Raw genomic sequence first — 20,378 nt, 5'->3', positions numbered from 1 at the left:
ACTTATTTCAAAGTTTATGATTCTTAGGATATCAGCAAAATGTTTTCTGTGTTGTTTAAAAAGTTGTGTATCTTCATGCTATTAATCCCACTTTTACGCAATTACACAAACAAGGCAGGTGTGAGATTTGAGAATGTGGGAGTGCAGTTTATTATCTGGCTTCAGCCATCTGTTGCTGAGCTTTTATAGTTGCCATTGGGTGAGGTCAGAACTCCGTGTATGTTATGTGTTACGTGTTAGTGTTACAGATCTGTTAACATCCCTGTTAACCTGAACCACCAAACATGCAGTTCTGGCTAACAGCCTGTTAACATTATGTTAACAGGCTGTCAGCAGCATGTTAACAGGCTGTTAGCAGCCTGTTAACATGGTGTTAGCAGTGTTAACTCGGCAGCAGTTTTATCATGAGTGGCACCACTTATTCCGCTAATCACATGGCGAATACGAGCATGCTTATCAACTAAATACTGCAAATTCAAGGAATCGCAGCTTTTTCCATTTCTACCACAGAAGTACGCATTTCCAGCGTGATCCGGCCTCTGAATCCTAATAATCACACCATCGATGTATAGCAGAACTCGGCGAATATCCCCATTGATATCAATTAAATCACGACAGTGTTCATCGAATTCAGCAGGCTGGGGAAAAAACACATGCTGAGGCGCTATGTCCATGAAAAATCTGGCTACAAGATGAAGATTTGCGATAACTGTTGGCTTTGCCTTGCCTACAGCATACCCAACCTGTCTGTAATATCCACCAGATGCGATATACATGAGAAAAGTTTCCATCATTTTCTTTGAGGTGGTAAGAAGGGCTCTGCCTTGATTTCTCCAGGCATGGAATTCGTCCACTAACCCATTAAGCTGCTCTTCTGTGAGTCGTATGTGCCTCTCTGTAGGTTCTGTGCTACTAGCAGGTGTGCGAACAAAGTTTTCAGCTCTCTGAACAGCAACAACTTGCAAATCTGGCTCGAAAATCATCTTTCAGGATTCAACAAACCAATCAAAGATGGCTGCTAACACTAACACTAACAGGCAGTATTCTGACCTCCAGAACGTTTAACAGATCCTTAACCACCTAGTGGTTAAAGTTTCTAAAATCTACCACAATTAGAATACATTACTGACAAGATGTTTGACAGTAAGAATAGTTATTTCGAACAAATTTAGTGAAAACCCCTAGCTGATTCGTCTGGAAACAAAAAAGTTATTCAAAAAACAAGCTTAACTGATTTCAGTTTGCTATGATTAAGTTAACATGTCCTGTTACAGATCTGTTAGGTGTAACACCGCATGTTACAGGAGCTGTTAGAATGTATGATTTTTAACAGATCTGTAACACTAACAGCAGTGTCACACCGGTGTTTATCTCGAGGTCAGAATTGGTGGTTAGTGTTACAGATCTGTGACAGATCTGTAACACTAACACGTAACACATAACATACACGGAGTTCTGACCTCACCCATTATATGCAGTAATCACGTCTAAACACCATCGGAGATCAATGTGTAGCATAAATTTTTTCACACAATTTCTTAGTCTGGCACTAATCAGATAACATAATAAGCTGATGGGTCAAATATACCATCCTGACTCATACAGAAGCTGAGCACTAGTAATGTACATCTGTAATGTACATGCCCATTACCCCCAGAGCACAACCGAAGCGAGATCATTCTCTGCCGAACACCAAAGTGTGCACTACGAGTGAAGCCTTACCAGAGAAACAATCTTAGAGCAGCACAAAAAATGTCCCGAGATCAACCAGAAGAACTATAGTTGACCACCAATCCAGTGAGCACAATTGCCTCTGGCTATTTCATTTTCCAGGCGACTGGTGTGATTTTTTTTGTGCCATATATTAATTACAACATCTTTTTACTGTTTTGCTATCATTTCAGGATAAGAAAATGATGGAAACGGAAGCTGAAGACAAGGTATGCCACAAACAGGATACTATACTGTTGCGGTGCCAATCTCACAATTGACGCCTGGGTCAGCTCCCCGATGCTGCTACTGAGAATAATCTTTGCAAGAAAGTAAGATAACTTTGACGTCTTTAAACTTGTATATTCAAACTGCAAACAGCACGGACATACACCAATCTTTGTCGGCAGAGGATCTATCTCGCCAGAAATCTCCTGAACCAGGGTTTCAATGGGGACAATAGGCTTGAGGACTTGGACTTGGCTTGGTCAGTTGGAATATACTCGGGCTCTGAACTTCGGGCAGAAGTTTCACCGGTTACTGTTAGTACGACGCTTGCTAGCGCTAGCTGGCTTGCTATTTAACTTTGTTGCTTCCTTCAGCAATCAGGAAAGCTCCCTTGGTTGGTTCTGCCAAATGCTCAGAGGACCCACGTTATATACCCCCAGACCAACGCCAAGAATGCATAAACAATAATTGAATTGACGTCATACAACATTCCTCGCATACCAAACTCTCGGATGACGTAGGTGATGACCTAGTTGCCGGGGAAAACCCACGCAATATGCTAATTAGGTTGAGTTGCTATCGAAACTGACCAGCGCGGTTACCAACTGGGGTGGTAACAAACTAAAGTGAATATTTCTTAACTTTGCCGCTAATCGGCACCAACATATACTATATCTTACTAGTGTTTATATATCGGGTCAAGACAAATTCATTGGCTTATGTGGGTCAGCTCTAAGAGGATTGGGGCAACAAGACCATCGACATTCAAATGCCTATATCCAGGCATATGAAGATACTGCCCTCGTCTAAACAAATCAGAGACCATTACAAGCCACGTCACAGGTAGTGGTAGGAGTGGCCCTGAGAAATTACTAGTAGTGTTTCTAACAAAAATAAGTATACAACTAGTGTACCAATTCTCATGGTTTATGCATGCCACCCCTAAGAAGAGTTATTTCCTTATGCAGGTTAGAGTAGAAAGACGGGGGCGTTTAGAGAGAAGGTTTGTGGATGGCGAAGGAACCTTTCCAACAAGAGGCCCAAGGGCCTGGCGCTCAGCTGAAATGGATAGGTGAAGGCAAGGGCCAAGTGTGTGTCGGTACCGTTATTATGAGGCAACGTGAAGCTATAACGTCTAGCACGCAAAAGTGCTGGTGCGAAGACCTTCTTGCTATATCAGTGCATGCTGAAGTACTGAGTTGACGTCACCCTGCTATATGACGTAAAGTCATTTCTATTGCCGTTGCAGTAGTGGGGTGTGTGATGACGTCAAGGAGTTGTGTGGTGACGTCAAAGAGTGGAGTCCTTGTCTTCATGCAGCGTAGGTGGAACTAATAACATGCACATGGACACAAGGTACATAATTATTACAGTGTATTTTGTGAGGTGGGGCCTGGTGCTTTACAATGGTCAAATGAACCGACTGTTGTCTGGACATTGATGAAGTGGATGCAGCCAAATGTTTGGGACAGTCTTTTTTGTATGTGAAGAAAAGAAGATAAAGAGTTGGTTAACAAAATGAACTTTATTGGTGTGACAGATATTTGATGCCTTTCGGCAAATATTTGAAGCGCCTTGCGGCAGATATTTGTTGCCTTGCGGCAGATATTCGATAACGCTCTCCGGGAATGGAAAGCAGTAAACTTGACTTGACTTGATGTTTTAGAGTTGGGGCCTTTCTAGGCCATACCCTCTCGAAGATACATTTATTATTGCTGTTCGCGCAAGACGTGGGTGGGGTTCATTGGTGGCTCTTTAAAAAGTTATGTACAATTATTTATAGTATTTAGTTCCTAGAACTCGTGTTGCAATAGGGCCTTTCCTCCTTCGAAGTGTTTATCGTGTTGATCCGATGTATTCAATATTGTATCATCCTGTAGTAGCATCCTATTTCTCACTGTCAGCTATATAGTATTGATAAAAGTTTGCTTATTTTTGTTTTTTGTTTTTTTTCCCGTTGTTTTTTTTAAAAGGAAACATATTTACAGACGACAGTCAATTCTTTATAGAGATATCACCCTAAAATGTATATAACGTAAAACGAGTAAGCACACCTTACTCTGAATGTGGGAACAGCAAGTGCTTTCCTGGACTTGAAATGTGCCAACGACTCCTCTTGCAATAACCAACAACAGTAAATCTGTAAAAAAAGAGAAGAGAAATTAACACTGACTGAATAAAAAAGGGTGACATAGACGGGGAAATGTACACCACCGGATACAGTCTGTGCTTGACCAGGCATCGGACTCAGATGATATCCTGAACAAGGCATCTATGGAAGCAAATCCAGAAAGAGACTTAACCTTTGAAGGGCACACTTATTACTCAGTGAAAAGTCAGTCCTGTGGGCTGTTTTCCAATTCAAAATAAAAGTGTAACCTCTTTAAATAAGTCTCACAGACTGAACCATAACACTCAACAGCCAACCGTGCCCACATGATGTGAGCCGAGAGCTGGGCTTAAAGATGAGCGAGTGGTGTACTACATTTTGAAAATTGTCTATCGTCTACGACATGTGACAGAACAGGATCTAGTGGACTTAATGATGAGGTACTATCAAATAAGGTGTCCATCAATTGAATCATGAGGGCCTGTTGAGTTATCCTCTTAGGCTATCGTGTTTGTCTTTTTTTACAGCCAACAGTACAACCATGCACAGCGCAGTGTAGGCTACAGGGTATCAGGCTGTTTCGCTACATTGCCAGTTCGCTACAAGTCGTTTCGCTACATGTGGCGGTCGTTTCGCTACATGGAAACGACCGCCACATGTAGCGAAACGACTTGTAGCGAACTGGCAATGTAGCGAAACGACAGTAATTCTGCTACAGACAGTAGGATTGCAAACCAAAAACATGAGCATTGCTGCCTAACGAAACTGCAGTGGAATTCATACTACGATGTCATAATGTGACTTTCAAAATAATTTTTTTTCACGGCCAATGACCAGACGGAGAAAACAAACGTAAATAGCGAGATTTGTTGCAAAATTGCCAACCACAACAACTCAGGGACCGTAGCCAAAATGGCCGACGGCGAATTCTCCGGTCGCTCGCGCAGTCCATAAACAAGCATCAATTTTACCAACTTTGGGTGCAAGCTTGGTCATCAAAGTTACAGAACTGTTAGAAATACATCTAAACAACATAAATATACAGTTAAAAGTGCATAAAAATCCCGTTTCAACCTCCGGGCGCTACCTTTTTTTCTCCGCCAGACTTCGGGCCCTACCGGTCGTTATTTAGTGCGACCGCCACCAGAGTGTTTATTAAGATCTTTCGCCGTTTTAATTACGCGTTTTAGGCAGATTAATCAATTATTACATGCATGCATTATATATCACCGAAATGATAATTGCGTAGGCTATTTGAAACTAAGTTCAGATATTATTTTCGATCTTTGAATTGAATTAAGGTGAGTGATTCTTGACACCCGGTCGACAAATCAGGACTTGCAAAATTCACGTGAGATCGCTTGCATCATCGGCACGTTTGAAAGCCGAATTTCAAAATTCCACAAATATTTATCACATACTATATGTATCACCACAAAGGTAACACTCTAGACTATTTGAAACCAAGTTCAGATACTTATTTTCACAAAAATTTGAAGCTATGCAAGCGATTTTTCAGTGGTAGAGATCGACGGAAACAAATTTCTCGCTCTAAAATGACATGAGACGAGCACCAACTTTCGCTAATTTGTGCACAAAATTTCCGCAATATAATAAAAAACTATTGATAAATCTGAATTATATAGACTCTTTGCAGTACCTTCACAAATTTCAGATACATGGTCATGTTGATTAAAAGAGTATCAACCGATTGAACATGAGAAAGTTCACTCACCTTCATTGAAGCAGCGACTACCGCCATTTTTAGCTCACCTCTTAGCAGAGGTGAGCTTATCCCATACCGTGGCGTCCGTCGTCCGTCGTCGTCGTCGTCGTCCGTCGTCGTCCGTCGTCCGTTAGCAGGGCACGTTTCGTAACTGTTAGAGCTATTGAGTTGAAACTTGGTACACATGTACCCTTATGTAATGACACCTTGGAGACCAAGTTTCGGTCCGATTCGTTTCATGGTTTGGCCACCAGGGGGCCAAACGTTAAAAGTGAAAATATGCAATATCTCCCTTAATAGTAGTCGGGAAATTTTGAAAAAAATATGGTAGGTACTTCTAGCAAAGGTGCATCATATATCCTCCGGGTTTTTGATTTGACCTCCTTTTCAAGGTCACAGAGGTCAAATGGTGTAAATTGGCCGTTAGGATGTAACGATGGCACGTTTCTAAACTGCAATGACTATTGATACCAAATTTAGTACACATTTACCCCTTGGTCAGGTGATCTCAGGGACCGAAGTTTGGTCCAATATGATTCACCACTTGACCACCAGGGGGCAAAATCCAAAAACCTTAAAAATGTGATTATTCCTTAACTTCTTGCCCGATTGCCACCAATTTGATATCATGGGTACATCTAACCACCATACAGTATATGTCACACAGGTTATTAATTTGACCTTCTTGTCAAGGTCACAGAGGTCAAATGGCGTAAATTCGCCGTCAGGCCGTAACTGTGGCACGTTTCTTAACTGCAATGACTATTTATTGATCGCAAAGTAAGTACACATGTACCCCTTGGTCAGGTGAAATCAGGTACCGAAGTTTGGTGTGATCTGATTTGCCGTTTGGCCTCCAGGGAGGGGGCCAAATCCTAAATTCTTCAAAATGCCATTATTCCTAGTAATGACTTGCCCGATTGGCACCAATTTTATATCATAGGTACATCTAATTCTAACAACCATTCAATGTGTCACCCGGGTCTTCTTTGATTTGACCTACTTTTCAAGGTCACAGAGGTCGAATGTACTGTAAATTGGCCATTTTGGGGAAATTGTAATTGCTTGGACCTACATCAAACCTAACACTACATGACACAATACCATGCTCTTTATCCATCTTTCCTCCACATGAGGTGAGCACAATGGCCCTGGCCATTTCATTAAATGGTGGCATCTCTTCTATCGATCGGCCAATCAGCAGGGCTTACTGGACTTTGCGCAATATTTCGCCAAAAAACTATTCTACGCAACGGTACCTAGGTGACTTTTCCTATTCATAATACACAGCCTGTCCATCCTAGATCGTGGTTACATGAGGAGTAATCGTTGTAAAATTAGGCCAAATGCAAATACAGTTTACGCGGGTACCACTATGTTTACGATGCGAACAAGCCGTGTAAGTCATTATCCAGCATTTTTTTCATTGAACATTTGCGGGTACAGCGTCACAGGGAGCAGCATTGAACGGTAAACAGGTTCACATCATATTCAGACAACGGCTTGTAACGGCCATACAGGAAACGATTCGTATCAAAAACCGACGATCACAACTATTTGCTTGCTGAGAGTATACATTACGCGCATACATTACATTCAGACATTTGAGCTTCCAATAATTTTGTTAATTTACGTGAGTACGTTTTCAACCCCGAAAAGTGTGATGAAGTTATGCTTTTATTTAGTAAAAATCGGTAGGTATGTCCAACAAGACATGTGTCTCAGCTGCCTGGGTGGGTGTGGGTCATCACTCAAAAGTCGTTCTCTGCAATGCATGCAAGCACTGCGTGTGTGTTTGATTTGTGTACACAATGTACGTTACCCTCTCTACTTCAAATGAATGAACCTCATAAGGGTTTGATTAATTAATTGTTTGTCGTACCTTCTTCGATCGAGGTCCGAACAAATTTTCAGGCCAGAGTACCGGGGTAAAAACATAATGGTCGCTCCCCATTTCGCTTGTTTCGTTTCGTTGCGCAAAGTCCAGTAAGCCAATCGGCAGCACTGCTTGCAAAAAGTTGAGCCACCGCCAAATTTGAAATCGCCAAAATTCAGTCAATGTGCCTGCAGCGCCAACTGGCGGTGAAAACTATATTAATTCCATTAAAAGTAAAAAATGAAAAAATATTAAAAAATATTCAGCCATATTTGAAATCAATATTTGCTCTGTGGACCGAGGTAAAAAGGGAAAGAAATCTAAACGCGAAATGACCTCATTCTCTTAATATAGGTCGGATCGAGCTGATTTTTCGTTTTTTGAGTTCACCTTGGGCAACTCCTAATTTACCACCGTCAACGAAGTGGCTGGGCCTTCCCGGTCAGAAATGTCCAATTTTGTCCACAGATTGGTCCCTAGATGGATGGATGGATTGCAGGACGGACACCATTTGAACAGCTATTCTACTAGCTCCGCTGACTTTGTCAGCTGAGCTAATAAAAATCAGACTGCCAGGAGGCAAGCAGGGCACGTGCAGATTTTTGCCCCAAGAAAATGTGTCTGTAAGTGTTGCTAACTTGGAATTGTAACCGCACTGCTGAGCTCATTATGATGTTTATATCAATTGATTGATATGTTTCAAAAGATCATGCTCGACATATCCTGGGCAGATCATGTTGACACCCTTTTAGCTCACCTGAGCTTTTGCTTTGGTGTGTCGTCAGTCGTCCATTAGCTCGGCACACTTTGTTACTGTCAGAGCTGTTGTGAATCTGAAATACTTCAAATTCTATTATTCCTTAATTTCTTCCCTGATTGCCACCAATTTTATATCAATCGACCTTAGACATTTTCATAATTCATTTTCTTTTCTTTCCTCACGCATCATCTACCTACAGGTATTGGTTGATTTTATTGGTGCTCAGGAAGATTCGAGTCAACAGTTTTACATGATGATACCCGGACAAATACAAGTGGTCCACTCAAGTATTGCAGACTCTGTTCCGTCAGAAAGTTTATTCGACCTGGGTATAAATAGCCCGGTGTTAATAAATGTTCAGTGGGACAGAGAGGAAATAAGTATAAAATTGAGCATTAATTTTATATCAGCTCTGTGGTTTCATTTTGAGCCTCTTTCAGTGCACGTTTTGTGACTGTCTTGTGCTTGCACTTATGCATTCACCACCAAAGTTGGTGACAATCAGATTCTAAACATCATTAGGGCACCCATTGCATTTAAACTTCATAGCAATGTTGGGGTAATGGCTTGCTCAAGGGCGCTGAGACGGAACAGCACGATCTTTCTGAAATTTAAACTCAAACCTCCTGATTATTAACTTGTAAATTTGTTTATTCCTTGCAGCATACTTCGCCAATAGCTTCATCCTCTTCATCAACTGGGAACCAGCCTGAGGTACATGTTCTTCACATTTCATATTTACTAGTAGTATTTGGGTAAAGATTTGTAAAGTCACTGCAGATACAGGCCTGTTTTATCTGCTTATGATGGATTCTTTCCTTAGTTATATGGAATATTCTCTTATCAATTCTCTTATCTAGCAATTCATTTTGTAAATTTTTAATGAATATAATTGAAATTAAAATATTTTCGAAGGTTCTTTTATCCAACCGTCATCTTTTTGCAGGCCAGCACTCGACGTCCAAGTATGAAAAACCCTCCAGCATCAACCGCTGTGGTTGATCAATCTGTCTTGGTGAGTAGGCCTACCCAATGGATTCTTGCCTTAGTAATATTGAATGTTCTCTTATCGGAAGAAAAATATCAATCTTCATATAATCTGTTAGCAATATGTTTTGGAAATGTTAAATGAATAAGCACAAAGCTATGGCATAAACCTATGGATAAAACAAGTAACTTTTAGAAGGCTAGTTGGAGCGTTGTTTACAACATGTCACCTGTGCCAGTGGCTCACTGATCATGGCAATTTACTTTGGCGTTTTCTTGGGATGTGGGATATTTTAAAATTTCTTTAGTGTCAGACGGTCAATATATATTTTATTTTGCAGGGGACCAACATTGATGATGATACTTTGCCAGAAATCCTGCCTGTTACTGCAGCTGCAATGCTAGACTTTGATGTATGTTACTGTTTTAGTTTAAATGGCAACTAAAGACAAGAGCTAAATGAATATGAGTTTGATTTGTATTCTAAGATTAGTTTAACATTTTGGGGCTATTCTTAATAGCATGTACTCACTAGTTTTTAGCTCACCTCTTAGCAGAGGTGAGCTTATCCCATACCGTGGCGTCCGTCGTCCGTCGTCGTCGTCGTCGTCGTCGTCGTCGTCGTCGTCGTCGTCGGCGTCGTCGTCGTCGTCGTTGTCGTCCGTCGTCCGTTAGCAGGGCACGTTTCGTAACTGTTAGAGCTATTGAGTTGAAACTTGGTACACATGTACCCTTATGTAATGACACCTGGGAGACCAAGTTTCGGTCCGATTCGTTTCATGGTTTGGCCACCAGGGGGCCAAACGTTAAAAGTGAAAATATGCAATATCTCCCTCAATAGTAGTCGGGAAATTTTGAAAAAAATATGGTAGGTACTTCTAGCAAAGGTGCATCATATATCCTCCGGGTTTTTGATTTGACCTCCTTTTCAAGGTCACAGAGGTCAAATGGTGTAAATTGGCCGTTAGGATGTAACGATGGCACGTTTCTAAACTGCAATGACTATTGATACCAAATTTGGTACACATTTACCCCTTAGTCAGGTGATCTCAGGGACCGAAGTTTGGTCCAATATGATTCACCACTTGACCACCAGGGGGCAAAATCCAAAAACCTTAAAAATGTGATTATTCCTTAACTGCGTGCCCGATTGCCACCAATTTGATATCATGGGTACATCTAACCACCATACAGTATATGTCACACAGGTTTTTAATTTGACCTTCTTGTCAAGGTCACAGAGGTCAAATGGCGTAAATTCGCCGTCAGGCCGTAACAATGGCACGTTTCTTAACTGCAATGACTATTGATCACAAATTAAGTACACATGTACCCCTTGGTCAGGTGATCTCAGGTACTGAAGTTTGGTGCGATATGATTTGCCGTTTGGCCTCCAGGGAGGGGGCCAAATCCTAAATTCTTCAAAATGCCATTATTCCTAGTAATGACTTGCCCGATTGGCACCAATTTTATATCATAGGTACATCTAATTCTAACAACCATTCAATGTGTCACCCGGGTCTTCTTTGATTTGACCTACTTTTCAAGGTCACAGAGGTCGAATGTACTGTAAATTGGCCATTTTGGGGAAATTGTAATTGCTTGGACCTACATCAAACCTAACACTACATGACACAAGACCATGCTCTTTATCCATCTTTCCTCCACATGAGGTGAGCACAATGGCCCTGGCCATTTTTTAGTACGTACACGCAATTTTCCGATTTTCCCCTCTATGTTTATGATTGGGAGTGATCAGTTGTGTGGGAATTAGAAGTGAGCCAATTTTGTGCATTGGGAGTTGAGTTGTTTTCCATCACTTGTCTTGTATTTACTTAGTGCACTATGCCACTTTGTACTGGAATACACAGGGAATTAGATGCTGATGCCTAGTTGTATTGTGGTCCAACTCTTAGTTGCTAGTAGAGTTGTTGTCTATTGACAGAAAGGACGAACACAATGGCCAAACAGTATTAAAATCCTGTACTCTACATGAATAGACGACAACTCGATTCTCTGCGCATGCATCCATAATTATTATTACTTGTTATATAATGCATTGTTTCGTTTTTCACATTTTCTTGTGTTGTGCTTTCAGAATCAGAACAATGCAGTGCAAAGGACAAGCAGACGATCTGTGCATAGGGTAAGTTAGTCAATCTAGCAAGTTTATCATTTATCATAAACCTAACCTAAGCAATCAAAGTGCTAACTACTTTTGCTCTATAATGACACATTGTATTTGAATTTCATAATAATTGGTTGGCAACTGGCATTTTCAGACTTAGACCCCTGTTTTTGTTTTGCACACCACAGGATAACTGGACTCCCAAGATTTCTCTTACAAATACATGTACCTAAACGGCTGAAAATTTTCATTTCATGAGAAGGACACTTCATTGGTAATTTTGCGCTTTAAAGAGTAGATGCAGATATTGCCATAATCCCTGCGAGAAATGTATTAATCCAATCAGGGATTTAAATTCCATACTGGCACTTTTATTACATCAAGTGCCAAAATGCTGTGATGCGCCTCCCAAGTCTTCAAGCGCAACAAATTTTTAGGAAAAACTGGTCATATTAAAGCTACAGACACCAGGATAAGTTCTGGCCTGATCAGCTGTTTGCTGGCTCTAGCATTTTGATGAGCTGGGACTAGGTGTAAAATTATTTGTTCCAAAGATAAATGTGAAATATCTCTAATTGACCTATTTTTTGCACATCCACTTACATCGACCATCTTTTTTCTAAATGATTATTTTAGGGTGGATAACATAGAAGATGAGGATATGGTTGCAGCTCTGGCCGCAAGTATTCTTTCGCAACCGCCCAAAAAGCCAATATCCGCAGAGGACTTGATCATCAATTTCCAAATTGCCACCAGGGAACCAACTGGGAAATTAAGACTAGTGTACTGGTCAACCGGGCAGATGTCCTGGAGAGTACAGAGGAAGCAGTAGAGGAGGATGAAAATTTCAACTTTAATGCTGTCCCTGAAGTAGAATTCGCTGGGGAAGATGCCACCGATCTTGGCGGGCCGATGAGGGAATATTTTAGGTATGTTGTGTTTGAATCACCAGTGTACTTCTAAACTTTAAAATATTGAACCAACAACTTCATTTCAGTTATGGGAGAGATTGCCAAGTTTTCCCATTGTTGTTTTTGCCAATCTGAATTTCGCATAGGTCCACCACAGAATTTGGCATAGAGGGGAATGGTCTTTTTGGTGACGCCAGGATAGACCAAAAAACGGCCGGGATTTTCGGGATAGACACCCATATTTTATCTGGATTGTGTTATATAGTTCTGATCTTGTTCTGGATAAGAAGGATTTCAACAAAAAATGACATAGTTGATGATATTTCAGGTTATTTGATACTTTGATTGTCCTGAAATCCATGATATTTGTTTTTCAGCCTCCTACTGAACGCAATAGTTGTAGGCGATTGTTTCGATGGTGAGTTGGAGAAGCGTTCCTTCTCACTGAACATTAGCCATCTGGAGGAGAAGAGGTACTTCCAGGCTGGTCATTTCCTGGCATGGAGCTTGCTCCATGGTGGCCCCGGTCTTAAGTACCTCAGCAACCAAGTGTGGTCACTGATGACCGGTGGAGTCATTGAAGATGAGGATGTCAGCCATGTGCCAGATATTGATGTGCAGAATAAATTAAACAAGGTAAATGCGAATCCATTTCAAGTCTCTCATGTGTGGGGTACTTTTGAACACTTTTCAGAAGTGGTTTACTTGACTTTTAGGGATGCCATGCCGAATCCCCCCCCCCCCCCCAACAGAGCACCAGGAGTCTGATTTTCATCTGACTTCTCGCCTTCACCCAATCTGGCATGGTTGAACCTGCCAGGAGTTTTCACCTAGCATTGCCATCCAGGTCAATGAAGCATGCAAGCTCTTACATGTACACCACATCAAGGTTACAGACACAACAATAACAGAGTCCCATATTAAGCCAATGGAAATATGAGTGGTAGAGACAACCCCGATTGCAGATGTTTTATATTATCATCATCATTTGAAATTAATTAATTTGTTTCAGTTGAAGGAGTGCAAGACTGATCAGGAGTTCTGCCAGGTCTGCAGGGAACTTGCAGATTGGGGATACGATCGCGGTTGCCCCCAGATCATTGGGATGAAGTCCCTCAATCAAAGGACACCACTCCTGAGGCATTTAATTGCATTCTATTTGTTTTATAGGTATGTGTCAGTATTATTGTTTTTCTTTGAAATGTGTGTGTGATTGTGATTGGGTTGCTGCATCTTGGTAAAATCATGAATCAAATGAATAGCTCTCGAGGTGAGCTTATCCCATACCGTGGCGTCCGTCGTCCGTCGTCGTCGTCGTCGGCGTCGTCGTCGTCGTCGTCGTCGTCGTCGTCGTCGTCCGTCGTCCGTTAGCAGGGCACGTTTCGTAACTGTTAGAGCTATTGAGTTGAAACTTGGTACACATGTACCCTTATGTAATGACACCTGGGAGACCAAGTTTCGGTCCGATTCGTTTCATGGTTTGGCCACCAGGGGGCCAAACGTTAAAAAATATGCAATATCTCCCTTAATAGTAGTCGGGAAATTTTGAAAAAAATATGGTAGGTACTTCTAGCAAAGGTGCATCATATATCCTCCGGGTTTTTGATTTGACCTCCTTTTCAAGGTCACAGAGGTCAAATGGTGTAAATTAGCCGTTAGGATGTAACGATGGCACGTTTCTAAACTGCTATGACTATTGATACCAAATTTGGTACACATTCACCCCTTAGTCAGGTGATCTCAGGGACCAAAGTTTGGTCCAATATGATTCACCACTTGACCACCAGGGGGCAAAATCCAAAAACCTTAAAAATGTGATTATTCCTTAACTTCTTGCCCGATTGCCACTAATTTGATATCATGGGTACATCTAACCACCATACAGTATATGTCACACAGGTTTTTAATTTGACCTTCTTGTCAAGGTCACAGAGGTCAAATGGCGTAAATTCGCCGTCAGGCCGTAACTATGGCATGTTTCTTAACTGCAATGACTATTGATCACAAATTAAGTACACATGTACCCCTTGGTCAGGTGATCTCAGGTACCGAAGTTTGGTGCGATCTGATTTGCCGTTTGGCCTCCAGGGAGGGGGCCAAATCCTAAATTCTTCAAAATGCCATTATTCCTAGTAATGACTTGCCCGATTGGCACCAATTTTATATCATAGGTACATCTAATTCTAACAACCATTCAATGTGTCACCCGGGTCTTCTTTGATTTGACCTACTTTTCAAGGTCACAGAGGTCGAATGTACTGTAAATTGGCCATTTTGGGGAAATTGTAATTGCTTGGACCTACATCAAACCTAACACTACATGACACAAGACCATGCTCTTTATCCATCTTTCCTCCACATGAGGTGAGCACAATGGCCCTGGCCATTTCATGTTTTTGGCTTTATCGCATGAACATTTCATGCTTCGGACTGTATGGCCTTAATCAGCTGAATGCTAATCACATGTAATACATGTTTTGAGTTTGACCCTCTATCTTAATTTGAGACAACATGGGGAGCGCAGTGCACGGTGGTCGAGCCAGTGCCACTCTTTACTCAAAAACTTATTAGGCTGGGGAAATAATTGTAAAGTCCTTAGAGACTTTTTTACGGTATTATGAGCTCTATATATGAACTTACATTTAAACATGTAATTGAGACCTACACTTTTTTGCAGAGTAAAGCCGGCCATCGATCAGTTCACCAGTGGTATGAACAGCCTTGGTGATCTGTTCACAGTAATGGGGAAGAAGCCAACAGACTTTCAAAATTGCATGTGCGGGGGTGATAAATCACTTACCCGCAAAACATTGAAATCGATGTACCGAATCCAGTACACCAAGAAAGAGGACAACAAGGCCCAGCATGAGGAGGAGAAAGTAACAATGTTAACTTTCGAAAGGTTCCTTCAGAGTTGTGAGAGTAAGTATCAATGATCGAGCTGGTTTGCTTAATGCTTTCACTACTGCAGGGTTTGGGGAGTGTACTGTACCCCTGGCCCACACCCGGTATAGACCGGGAGTCCTGCCATCTATTTCTTTAGGTGTGACCTACCAAAAGGTTACAGGGACTGTGGAAATTTGTTCCGCAGCAAAACACTTGCCCGGATAATTCATCCCTCGATAATTTAACCCCACCTCCAATTTTATGCAGGCAGTTACATATTCAAGAAAATGGGAAAATAACCGACACTTAACAGGGGCCTGGCTGCATTTTTTTAAAACTTTTATTTTATTATTTTGCAGATCAAAAGAACAATATCACGATAAATGATGTTCTACAATTTTGTACTGGACTGGCTTCACTTCCGCCTCAGGGGCTTAACCACAACGCAATTGTGGTGAAGTTTTATGACCAGGAGGAGGGCACATTACGGTTGCCGTCGGCCTCGACATGTGCGTTGTGGCTGTGGTTGCCAAGAAACCTGAAGGATAGGAAAGACAAGAAGGTGGTGTTTGACGCGAAGGACTTTCTTGGGCAGGCAATAAAGAACAGCTTGGCATCTGGGTTCAATAAAATATGAATTTTTAGCTCACCTGGGTCATCACATTTTGTCCGTCGTCTGTCCATCAACAATGGTGGCACGTTTGTTCACCATTAAGTCTAGAAAATTGAAACTTGGTGTGTGGATGTTTCATGACAACTTGACTTGATATACCAAAGATCATCTCAATTTGGCCTACTTTCTGGGCTCTAGGCCGCCATCTTTGAAAACCTTCTCTGTCAATATCTCATAGTCAGAATCATGACATTTTTACTGTGGTAACTTCAGACAAGAATACATGACATAATACCCGGGTTTTAGATTTGACCCACTTTTCATGGTCACAGAGGTCAAAGTAGAAAATTTCACGGTGGCACATTTCTTCATTATTTGTCCTGGAATTCTTAAAGAGTAAGTAGAAAGCCTTTAAAATCGTTCAAAATACAGTTCACCCGTGAGACATTAACTCAATATATCACGACTGACCAAATTTCTGTGCCGAAATATTGCCATATGACCTATATCGGGGATTTAAATCGGCCATGTAAGGGGCAAATATCTTGGTGCCAAAAACAGACGTCGGCCATGTATGTACACACCTGTTGGCTATCTCTACATGTTGACAAAAATTTTAAGCTGCAGTGTAAGTAGGTCAGTGTCATAAAATTCTATGGGTCATGTCTCAAGAGGCGAATGACCTTCACTCTCATTTCATCCATCACTGAAACATTACCAGGTGAGCACAATGTCCTCGTACATTTCATTTATAGCTCACCCAGGCTATTTCATTCCTGAGCGTATGGATTCAGTGAGTGGTAATTGATTCCTAGTGTCATGAGGACAATGCCATTCCATGTCTCATCTTTATTGAGGATTTATTTATGTATTTTTGTGGATGGTGTTTGGTTTTTTGTGAAGAAGTACACTTTAGGGTGTCGGGTGCTACACTCCTTGCACCTTAATGGGTAGTAATCTGCAGGCAATCTCTCATTACAAACACAGAACAAACTTGTTAGGAATCTTTTTTTCTGAGATATTGTACGTAATAGGTGATGTAAACCCTTTGAGTGCCAGCCCTCCAAAAGCCAGATGGTCTACTTTTCCAGTCTGAAGTATATTTTGAATTGAATCGGAATAGTCTATAACTTTTTTATGTGAGGATTTTATACTTGAAATATTTTCCTAATCACGTTGTGCTAAGGAGGCAACACTTCACCACAACATGGCCCTGGCTGTCAACTAGGGTATTTGCGTTATTGTCTATTGATGTAAACAAAAAGCTGTGGCGAGTTGTGCGCAAATTTTGCAGTCATCTCGTGCTGCAGTCACTCATCGGAGATCGGCCGATTTAAAACTGTAAGTTCTAGAAGTTATTAAGTAATAATAGGACAAATATTTTAAGTCAGTAATTGTCAGAGATTGTGATAAGCACTCATTCAGCGCAATGAGCAAGTTATTCTCTTGAACTAAAGCAACTGACGTCACACTTCTACACACCTTATTTTGGTATTGTTACATCAAACACATGAAGTTATGTTATGAGACAAGTAGCCCGACCTGTACCTGCTGACCTGCTGAACCCAGATTAATGTTATTTTCAATCCACGATTGCAGGTCACCTGATCTTTGAGATTTCGCGGGAAATGAAATTGTAAACAAACGCATGTGTGAAGTTCAAATGTAAACAAAAATGTACTTGAGTACGTTTTCCCATAGTTAGGAGCTGGGGGTGAAATTGGTTGTCTATTGTTTAGTAATGGGTGCTGTGTTAGCCAGAGCTAGACCTTGATTATGAAGGGATTTTCAAATGAAGGTGACCATTGTCTGCCTATGTGCTCACCACAGCTTTCAATACTTGATGATGTATCTGAAGAGACACTCTGATCGTGGCATGGCCTTATCAAAGAGCTGCTCATAGTGCTGAACTTCTAGCTTGCCTGTCGACTAAGTGCCTTGCCCGAGACCTTGCTACATGTAGGAGGAGCACGTATTTTAAAGTTATAGTAGTGATAGTGCAATTGGTTCGAGCCATTTGGAGGCCGACATGTGAAGGCCTATCTGGGTTCGCCTTCTTCTCCGTATAAAAAGGGGCCTATTGCTGACTAAGGAATGAGGCATATTGACATTGCCTCATCTCTATTGCACCAATTGATATACTTTTATATGCATGCATACATCACGCCACTGGGTCCGAGTCGGTGGACAAAGGGTTGGTTTAATTTGTCTCTTCGATATGGCTCCTTTGATATCCTTTGAGATTTTCAGTGCAATTCAATGTTCGGCACATGCAGTTCAAGGTATAGCCCACTTGAACCTGCCTGCGCCACGGGTATAAAACCAGTAACCATTAATACCCTAGTGACAGGGAACGCCACCTATTAAGATGCCAGTACCTCATTAGCTATTTAGGTCATATGACACTAATTGTCATCTAATTTTCGTAATTGGTCATATTGAAAATGACATATTTTTAGTTGTCTATATGTTTCAGAACAGTTGTCAGTTTGATCAGATGAGTGTTTTATGTTTAATTTTGTATTAATTTTTTTGAAATAAAAATTGCCAGTCCCCAATTTTTCTTCTGCATTGAAAGGGTTAATTTGAGCTGGCTATTCGTTTTCATCGTTTCAGAAATACATACGTGTACTTACATTTGACATTTTTTAAAAAGGGCACAGTTGCAGCATTGAATAATTTTTGTTTAAATATATTCCGCATACTAATTGCAGATTATTGTGAACTAGAAGCTCTCAGAATGGTGTATGGCCATTTCGCCTACAATCATTTCACCTACAGCCATTTCGCCTACTTGTCAATTCGCCTACTTGTCAATTCGCCTACTTGTCAATTCGCCTACTTGTCAATTCGCCTACTAACCATTTCGCCTACTTGCCTTTTCACCTACTAGCCATTTCGCCTACTTTTACTGCTTTTTTTGTTTTTTTATGAATTGGAAGGAAAGTATAGGACTTTCTGGATATTTGTATTGAACAGAGGTGGTTTGAGGCGAATTTTTAGCTGACAGATAGGAGTACGGTTACTATACATTAGCAGAAAATTAGTTAGTTTGCTTATGTTGTGTGACACACTTTATCATGTTTATAGTGATCCAATTAATCCAGTAACCAAATTAGAGCTTCAACAACAACAAATTAGTGTATGATGATTGGGACTCTAAAAGGGAAATGGGATACACACTGCAACAGTAGGCCTACATAGGGCCAAACATATATTTTTGGCAGATACCAAATAAATGTGGTGGATTTGCAAATCCTCTGCAACAGTAGGTATAAAACCTGATAACTTATATTTTTTACTGATACTGGTATCAATATGGAGGATTTAAAACAAATATATTCAGAATTATGTGAAATGGCATTTTCTGTATGTGGGCGAAATGGCGGGTAGGCAAAATGGCAGGTAGGCGAAAAGACTGTAGGCGAAATGGCATTTTTTGGTAGGCGAAATGGCGATAAACCCTCAGGATTTGTTCCAACTCCAACAACTCCGAACAAACATTGACAACTGGGAACCAACCAACTATTTGATGCTAATACTTGCAAACTCAGCCTAATGAATATGTCTAAATCATTTTAGAGTAATGTTTTTCAAGTTTGCAGCTGTGTCAAAATTTTAGACACACCCTGTACTTGTTTAATTTGTCCAGAACATCGTGATGGGTTCTGACCAAGTCTACATTTGGAATCTTTATTTGTTGAAATTGTGTCTTCGATATTGCATAAACCCACTTCGACCTTCCAGCATGACTGATAATTTGCTAGTTGTAAATAAGGAAAGATAATAATTATATTGTGTTATGGTCATTTCATTTCGTATCATTATGCTGTATTAATAGAGAGGATAAGAGATTGTTCCGCTGACTGTTGCGGTTGTTGGTTTGACTTCGTTTCGAGATGGCGGTTTCAGAGCGGGTTTTTTGCAGAAGTACGGTTTCATCCATCTTATCTTTAGATGGCGGAATCGTTCCGTTGCTGAGCCAGGACGGGGACCAGCATAAATCTGACTCACAGAGATCTCTGGTGAAATTCTGCGAGTCAAAAGATCAGCGGGATTATGTTTTGTGTGGGCAGGCATCTGATGTCACCTGGGAACTGTTGAATCAAGTTCACACGGTTTTGAATATATGTTGGTAACCTTTTTTCGAAGTTAACCTGTTGGATGACTATCTGCGAGTCAATCCACATGACCTTTTCTTTATGGTGAGAGTTGTTTCGCAGTGCGTTGTGTATCGCAGTAACCACACCCAGTAGTTCCATACAGAGAATTGTGGTGTCCGGGAGCAGCTTAACCCTTGTTTTAACCATGAGCAGAGATGTGCGGTTTTCACTGACCAAACATGCAATGCTGCCATAGCATGATGGTGAAGCATTGCTATGTCGCGTATGATTTGTCTAGGAATAGAGATGGTTTGCACTTTCTCCAATATGTTACTTTATT

The 20,378-nt window shown here is 41.0% G+C and overlaps 1 protein-coding gene across 1 annotated transcript; it reads left to right on the top strand.

The window, feature by feature from the left end:
- Nucleotides 1-1,913: 1,913 nt before the first annotated feature.
- Nucleotides 1,914-19,291, top strand: LOC135503450 (G2/M phase-specific E3 ubiquitin-protein ligase-like). Its single transcript, XM_064797025.1, has 10 exons — nt 1,914-1,940; nt 9,074-9,124; nt 9,357-9,425; nt 9,739-9,810; nt 11,496-11,543; nt 12,282-12,454; nt 12,814-13,072; nt 13,449-13,606; nt 15,114-15,358; nt 15,682-19,291. Exons 1-10 carry the CDS (start codon nt 1,914-1,916, stop codon nt 15,957-15,959), a joined length of 1,380 nt encoding a protein of 459 aa, XP_064653095.1. The 3' UTR covers nt 15,960-19,291.
- Nucleotides 19,292-20,378: the final 1,087 nt, after the last annotated feature.

The sequence above is a fragment of the Lineus longissimus genome, chromosome 19 (assembly GCF_910592395.1).
Source record: "Lineus longissimus chromosome 19, tnLinLong1.2, whole genome shotgun sequence".
In the NCBI taxonomy this organism is placed as follows: Eukaryota; Metazoa; Nemertea; class Pilidiophora; order Heteronemertea; family Lineidae; genus Lineus; species Lineus longissimus.
The sequence above is the reverse complement of the archived record's forward strand: the minus strand, read 5'-3'. Positions and strand labels throughout refer to the sequence as shown.